This window comes from Lichenostomus cassidix, chromosome 3, assembly GCF_008360975.1.
Source record: "Lichenostomus cassidix isolate B80296 chromosome 3, HeHo_3.0, whole genome shotgun sequence".
Classification (NCBI taxonomy): domain Eukaryota; kingdom Metazoa; phylum Chordata; class Aves; order Passeriformes; family Meliphagidae; genus Lichenostomus; species Lichenostomus cassidix.
In genome coordinates this window covers 100,701,259-100,708,973 of record NC_139483.1, presented here as the reverse complement: position 1 = coordinate 100,708,973, position 7,715 = coordinate 100,701,259, and the positions used below count along the sequence as shown (strand labels likewise).

General features: G+C 53.2%; 1 protein-coding gene across 8 annotated transcripts; it reads right to left on the bottom strand.

The window, feature by feature from the left end:
• Positions 1 to 272: 272 nt before the first annotated feature.
• On the bottom strand, positions 273 to 6,325 carry MYCN (MYCN proto-oncogene, bHLH transcription factor). Of its 8 annotated transcripts, none has more exons than XM_085056880.1 (3): positions 6,186 to 6,325; positions 2,918 to 3,744; positions 273 to 1,784 (listed from the first exon to the last, which is right to left on the bottom strand). In XM_085056880.1, exons 2-3 carry the CDS (start codon positions 3,636 to 3,638, stop codon positions 1,183 to 1,185), a joined length of 1,323 nt encoding a protein of 440 aa, XP_084913006.1. In that variant the 5' UTR covers positions 3,639 to 3,744; positions 6,186 to 6,325; the 3' UTR covers positions 273 to 1,182. The 8 variants fall into 8 exon arrangements, with proteins under 8 accessions (XP_084913006.1, XP_084913015.1, XP_084913011.1 ...); XM_085056889.1 differs by having other exon boundaries at positions 273 to 1,781; XM_085056885.1 differs by lacking the exon at positions 6,186 to 6,325 and adding an exon at positions 5,588 to 5,770.
• Positions 6,326 to 7,715: the final 1,390 nt, after the last annotated feature.

Here is a 7,715-nt window from a genome sequence, read left to right as displayed (position 1 = left end):
GTCGTCTTTCTAAGACACAAGGAGTTCCATTAACTGTGGTACATTTGGTCCCCAGGATGATTCTAACAACCCAAGTATGAAATATCAGGAAAATAGTTCTTACTACAATTATTTTTTAACCAGAAATGAAAATGTCCTGCCCAGCTGACCTTTGTGAACTGTCACCTATAGTTTGAGAGCTGAAGTGCCCAGGATATGGGACCATGCTTTTTGTATTTCATCAACATTGCAAAGTTAAAGATTTTATTTCAAAGAAAATAGTAAATGGCACATCATGTAATTGCTATTTATTTTCATAAACATGAGGTATTTCAAAGTGCTATAAGACGCAGCACTAAATGTACATCATTGGAAGAAATTAAACACAGAACTTTGCAGTTACCCAGTTCTATGCACCAAACATTAACAAATACATTAACTGGAAGAAACAGGCTAGGAAAAGGCATATATAGTAAATTTCTTTACAAAAGTTTCTTAGTTCAAAAAAGTGATAAAGTAATATCTACTCAAAACTTTCACAACTCATTTTCATACGAAAATATAAGTATCAAATTTAGTTATGTATCAGCATCATACTAAAGTATACAGGCAATGTAAGAATTAGTACAGTACATAACAGAGATTAACAATATATTTGTATACAAAAACATGCTCCTCAAACATTGAGGTATTACAGTACTTAGGTATGAACTTCCAGTCTAATATGGTAGCAAAAGCCACCTCTCATAACCCAAGACATGTACAAAAGGCAAGTGTGTAGATGGTATTTACAGAAATTCCCACAGGGGTACAAAATGTCAACCCCTAAAGTAACATCTGTTAGAACATAAGCACCATAAAACTTAGGAATGAACATTTTAAAACTCAACTAGATGTCATCAGCAGCTCCAAATGCTCACAACACTTAAAAAAAAAAAATCCCCACCATCTACAGTTCTTAAGAAGAAAAAACAAAGGCAGTCCATTGTTGTTTGGTAGTCTTGCAATAAACTCCTTACAAGAACATCCATTTGCTCCGTACCCGGATAATATAGTCTGTCAATTACTTCAGGGACTGGATTGAAATTAAAACCAACATTCTTAACGTCAAAAAACACAATTTTTTTATAAAGAATCAAAAATGTGCAAAGTGGCAATGACTGTCCTGGTCAGCCAAAAAAACAAAACAAAACAAAACAAAGTTTAGCAAGTCCGCTTGTAATCTATTTTCTTTAGTAATTGTTCTTGTCTGGCTTGCAATTTTTCCTTTTCTAGCAGTAACTTCTGCTCTTCTGCCTGAAGAGAATGAACATATTCAGTGGCTTTTTTCAAGATCACTACTTTTGCAGCTTTCTCATTTTGAACCAGTTCTGGAACATGGTCCCTTAATGTGAGAAAACTTGAGCGTAGATCATTACGTCGTTGACGCTCCAGTATATTATGGTTGCGTCGACGTTCGCTGTCCTCAGAATCAGAGTTTCGAGGACTTGAACTCTTAGGCTTTGGTTGGATTGTGGGTTTTACTGGACGGGGCACCTCGATCTTTAACTTTTTCTGTGGTGGAGCCTCTTCAGTCTCCACGAATGGAGAAGGAGCGGCATAATTATGCTGCTGGTGAATTGGGGCGCAACGCTTTAAAATCAGTCCATTCTGCTGTGTCCTGACTGATGAAAAAGTGGTATTTTTAGGACGCACTGTAATAGTAAGGGTGGTAACAGCCTTGTTGGTAGAGGAGCGTCTTTTCTCCACTGTAACAACATCTATTTCTTCTTCTTCATCCTCTTCCTCCTCATCTTCATCATCTTCTGGTAAGAAAGAAAAGAAAATAAAACAGAGGTTATTCTCACTGAAAATACTCTGACCAAGTATCAGTATTTATTGGCAAAATATATCCGGTAAAAGCAGTAATGAAATAACTGATGGCAAAAACAGGGTGTGCCCACCATCTGCAGTCAGATATATATCTGTAAAAGTATGTAATACACACGAAATAAGCAAAGAACAGGGATTTCTGAAAGCTTAATGAGTTTAATCAGATGGGTTTTTTTAAACACATCTCATTTTCAAACAAAATTGGGCTACCACCCACAAAATCGCAGAGGCAGAGGAGAATTTTCAGACAGAATGTATGTAGTTTGAATGGAATTGTCCGGCTGCAGCACAAAAGGCAAGCACAGAGCCATAACACAGCCCCTGCTCGGTAGAAAAGCAGCCGGAAAACGAAACAATCGCTGGGTTTGTTCTGAGGCAGAAGGTGAAGCTGCTCCAGCCGGGGACCCTTTAAGCCGGCGCTTGGTGCACTGCCAAGAAGACAGCTGTTGGAAGTGCTTCCTCACCCCAAGCTGTCAAACCAGACATTAAAGGGACAGCAGGCTCTGAAAACCGGGACGGATCTCCAAGTTAGCGGCGGTGGTCATAGGGACCGGCTCAACTCGATACTTTTAGACATCAATCTACACACGCCGAACCGCGGTTCAGCCCAGGTGGACCTCTCTGCGCGCACGCACAAGGGGATGTCCGGGGCATTTTGGGCTCTGTCAGTACAAGCGCTGCTCTAAGGGGTCACTAGCCCGTCTCCAGCCTGCCCGGATGGCGCCTAAGGGGACACGCACACGGTCATACCCCATAAACCCCGCGCCCAGGGTGGCGGTGGCAGCCACACCGCCCCCTCTCCGAGCCCCCCGGGGGCAGGGGACTGTCAGGGAGCCCGGAGGGTCCCCAGAAGCACGCAGCCCCTCCGGGACGGAGCTGCTCCCCGCTGAAGGCTCCAGCTCCAGCCCCGGCGCTGCCCCCCGGCCGTGCCCGCCGCCCCCGCGCCTGCTGCCGCCTGCCGGCCGCACCGCACCGCGCCCTGCCCGGCCCGGCTCCGGGGCAGCTGCCGGGGCTCCGCGGCCGCCGCCCCCTGCCCACCCCCGCACCCCGCGGCCGGAGCGCTTACCCGAGTCGCTGAGCGTGTCGTCCCCGGAGGAGCTGCTGCTACTGCTGCTGGCCCGGCTGTCCCCGGCGGGGCGCGGCGGGCGGCCGCCCCGCGGAGCCCCTCCGCCCGCCGCCGCCGCCGCCGCCGGCGCCTCCCGCTTGTTGACGGGGAAGGGGAACACCACGGCCGGGTCCACGCACTCAGGCACGGCGCCGCCCAGCTCCGCGCGGGCGCTGGCGGCGGCAGGGCTGCCCGCGGCCCCGGGCGGCGGCGGCGGCGCGGCGGGCGCCTTGCTCTGCAGCTTCTCGCTCACGGCCCGCTCCAGCTTCTCGCGCGCCGAGAAGCCGCTCCACATGCAGTCCTGGATGATGATGGAGTTGAGATTGTTCGTCACGCCGGGGCCGGTCTCGAAAAAGTCGCCTCCGTCCACGCCGCCCCACAGGTCGGCCTCGGGGGGCAGCAGGAGCAGCTCGGATGCCCAGTCCAGCGGGTCGGTGGGGCGGCAGCCCCATAGAGCCGCCCCTCCCCACGGCACCGGGGCTCCCCCCGGAGGGTGCTCCTGGAGCCCGGCTCGGCTGGGAGACAGGGGAGGGGTGGGCAGCAGCTCAAACTTTTTCCAGATGTCCTCGCCGGGGGGAGCGGAGTCCGGCCCGCACAAATAAAAATCATCTTCGTCCGGGTAGAAACAGGGCTGCAAAGAGTCAAACTCGAGGTCTGGGTTTTTACTGACCATTCCTGGCATTACGGGTCTGTTTTTGCTGATCCCTGGGTCGGGCAATAGTTTCAAACACAGGTTTTATGGGTATTTCCACCAAGGGGAAGAAGAGAGGTTCTTCCAGGACCTGAAACTAAACCAAAAAAAAAAGAAAAAAAAAAGAAAAAAAAAGAAAACAACAAAACCACAATTATAATATGAATAAAGAAAACAGACACGAAAGTGACTCCCTTCCTCTTAACGGAAGGAAGAAAAAATAATAATCCCATCATCAAGAGCAAGCAAGAAAGAGCCTTTACAAAGTTGAGCAAAAAAGAAGAAAAAAAAAAAAAGCATCTCACACACCTTTCCTCCCGACTCAAGACACTGAAATCAGAGCGCTCAGGTAGTGCTCCCCCGTGCAGAGCCTGCCCCGCCGCTCCGTGGGGACACAAACCCAGCCGGCACGGTCCAGCGGGGATGCACAGCCTGTGCACATAGCCCTCGCCTGCTCTCCCCAAACCGCTTCAAACGCTCAAAACAGCACAGTAACTGCAGACAGATGCATGGCTTTGATACCGTAATCTCTCCAGAAAGGCTTCTTAATATGCCAGCAAAAGTAGAGGAAGTTTACTCCTTTTGTCATCTGCGGAGCAGCGCAAAGGAGAGGAGAAGGATGCAAAAAAAAAAAAAAAAAGGGGGCGGAGGGGCTCTTTGCAACTTCGCAAATCGCCAGTTCATTCACTCAAAGCGAGCCAGCGAAATCCGCACACAACACAAGGGGGGAGGGGGAGAGGAGGGGAAATCCAGCAGCAACAGAAATTATCAACCTTATGTAATAACCTCACGCACAAAAATGCATTAAAACCACCCCAGCGCCACCAGCAAAGCCTCCTGATTTGCCAAGAAGGCACGGGAAGTTTTTCTCCCCCTTTTTCCTGCAACAGCGAGGTTGCAAGGACAACAACTCTGCACATTGTACCACTTCACGCACTCAAACCTCCTGCAAACACACCAGCTCTACACCTCTCTCGCCTCCGGCGAGTGCACGCTGCTGCCCTTACCTCGGCCGGACCCCCCACTCACTACCCACGGCCAGTCAACCACAGCCCCATTCCTCTGCCGAGAGCTCCGTTGCATCAGACGTAAAAAAAAAAAAAAAAAAAAAAAAAAAAAAAGGAAAAAAAAAAGGAAAAAAAAAAAAAAAGAAAGGGTGTAAAGTCCAAAAAAGCCAGTCAGCGTCTCCCTTCACCTCGGTTAAGGTAACGCGAAGGGAAATCGTTCTGCTGGGTTCACAACAGCTGACGCTGAGACGGAGACCAAAAGGGGGAAAAAAAAATCCATGAAAAGCCTTATGATGAAACGCCGAGAAACGCGCCCGGCTCGGCTCAGCTGCGCTCCCGCCCCGCCCCCTGAGCGCCTCCAGGACTGTGCATTTTTCTACTCGGGAAATACATTAAACCGTTTAAAATGCAAAGCAGTAAAGAGGCACCTACAAAACACTGGCGATCTCAATGCGACAGCTCCAAACCCAAACACAAATATCCTCCAGGATTTTCTTCTCCTCAATGAGAACACCATTCAGGCTCCGCTCTGCCCGTGCGCTCCCCTTCCCGCCCCATCCTTCCCAGTTCGGCAACTCAAACGCGATGGGGAATTGGATTTATTTGATTGGGGTTTTGTCCTGCAGCCCAGAGCCTGCAGCTTCCTCTTCTTACCTCGGTGGTGATAGTGGTGGGTGTGCGAGGGGGAGGAGGGGCGGGGGGAAGGGGAGAGGCAAAAAAAGGCAGCTGATGGTGTCTGTAGCACTTTCCGCGCCCGCCCGCCCGCCCGCCGGCCGCCCCGGCCGCCCCGGCCTCCGCACCCACCCTCTGCTCGCAGACAGATGACTGTCACTGCCTGCCTTTGAAGCGGCTGGATATTATTAACCCCCCAAAAAGGCACTAAAAGAAAAAAAAAAAAAAAAAAAAAGCGGCTAAAAAAAAAAATAAGAAAACCTGGCACACTTGGGAAGGAGCACTGGGAAACAGCAGGAGAAAGGCGGGAGCGGCGGCCCCGCCCCCACTCACGCGCGCAGGGCGGGGCCGCGCATTTGGCGCCAAAAGCCCCGCTCGCTCTTTATGCTCCGGGAGGGCGCTCGGATGTCGCGGGGCCGTCCCTGCTCCGCGCCGGCCCCGCCGCGGCCGCCGGCCCCCGTGCCGCCCCTCCCCGCACCGCCCCGGCCCCCAGTTCCGCGGAACGTCGCCTCCGGAGCGGTTCCTTCCCCACCTCCCGCCGCTGCGACCTCGCGCGCAATCCCCCGGGGCGGTTGAAAATAAACAAGGGCTAAGGGAAGCGGCCTGGCGAGGGAGCCGCTCCGACCCAGGGCTCTGTAGCGAACGGCAGCGATCGCATCCCCGTGGGCCGGCGGGGCTGTGCCGCCGCCGCGCTGCCGGCAGGGCCCCGTTCGGGCAGCCCCGCGCTCCCCGCTCCGCTCCGCGCCGGCACCGCGCCCGCCGCGCCCGCGTTCCGCTGCCGACGGCGACACCTTGCGGCCGCCCGGCGCAGCGGCGGCGCTGCCGGCTCCCCCGCGCATTGCCCGGCGGCGGCACCCACCGCTCTCTCGCCTCCTTCCCCGCGGCGCGGGGCCGCGGGACGGGACGGGACGGGACGCGACGGGACAGGACAGGAGCGCGGCGCTCTCCTCGGCGGTGCGCGGCGGCGGGCGCGGGTACGATCCCGATCCCGCCGCCGCTCGGGGCGGTGCCTCCTTGCTCATAGGCTGCAGGTTGAGGCGGGGACTGGGGCGTCGCTCGCAGCAGGCCGGTGGCGGCGGGCGGCCGCTTTGTGTGTGGTGGCGGCGGGGCCGCCTGCCTGTCCCGCCTCGGTGGGGGCGAGCCCGGGCTCTTCAAACCCGGCGGGCACGGTGATGGGAGAGAGAGCTGGGCGTCGATGGAAGGGACTGAGGAGGGGGAGGCTGCTTACGGGAGAGCGGAATAAACCCTGAGTGAGGCAGAGATGTGCCGCGTGTCCTTTCGCCTTGCCTCCTCCAGCAGTTTTTGGGCAGGAAGGTCCTGCCTCTCCCGGTGGTGATCCCCCCTCGCATCCATGTCACGCTTCAGTAGCCAAAACCTGGAGGCTGCAGCAGCCATTCGGTGTCCCGAGGCGGCCTGGAGAGCCGTCGGGGTGCCGGCGGTGGCTGCGGGGCTGGCTCGCCGAGGGTGGCACCTGCTTTGCCATGTCCCCAAACCAGGCAGTGAGCTGCTGTCGGGCTCTGCTCGCCCCTGACTGTCTTCCCATCGCCAAAGAGGTGACCGGTTGCAGTTTTGCTCAGGAGCCTTCGATTGGTTCTGGCTGAGAACAAAAAGGACACCTAGAAGGTGTTCCCTGTGTACCCGAGCTTCCAGGCGAGCACGACTCAAGCGGGGGTGCTGAAGGTGACCCTTAGATGCCCTGCTCTGAGTCCCAGCGTGGCTGCGGGGAGCTGTGCGGGGCAGGCACCATGGAGCAGAGGACAGCAGGACCTGCTGCTGTCGGGTCGCTGCAGCCCCTGTGGCATCACACTGGCGAAGTGTTTGAGGCCAGGTTTGCCTGAACTGTGGTGATGTAGCCCCCATTCCTCTAAGGCACTTCATCCTTAGAGTGGGATGGTCATCAAGAGTGGGAATTCACTGATTAGCAAATGTGGACTCGGTGCTTTGAAGATGTGAAGTCTTATGAATGCACAGAGATTTATTAATTTCTTTTTGGATTATTTGGCTGGATAAAAAAATGTGGGTGGTTGGGTTTTTTTAACCCCCCCTCACATTTCAGTAATCTTAAACAGGTTGCAGCTTGTGAGGAGACATGAGCAGTTAGTATGTGGCTCACAGAATGTGTGAACAATATATTTATACTCATCAATCAGTGACCTTTGTGGATTTGAATAATTATATATTTTCTCCTTTAATTATTTTTGTCTTCTATCTTCCCTCTAAAGTTTTTATGTATGCAAATGTAGTTATGTCCATACCTTAGAAATGTATATGGGCTGCTATCTTATTTACTGTTAATTCATTATAATTTTCACCTATGTTTTCTCAACAGCCTTTTTTAATTTTCCCTTTTTTATTTTTCCATGTGTATGTGCATGGGAATAAAGCTATC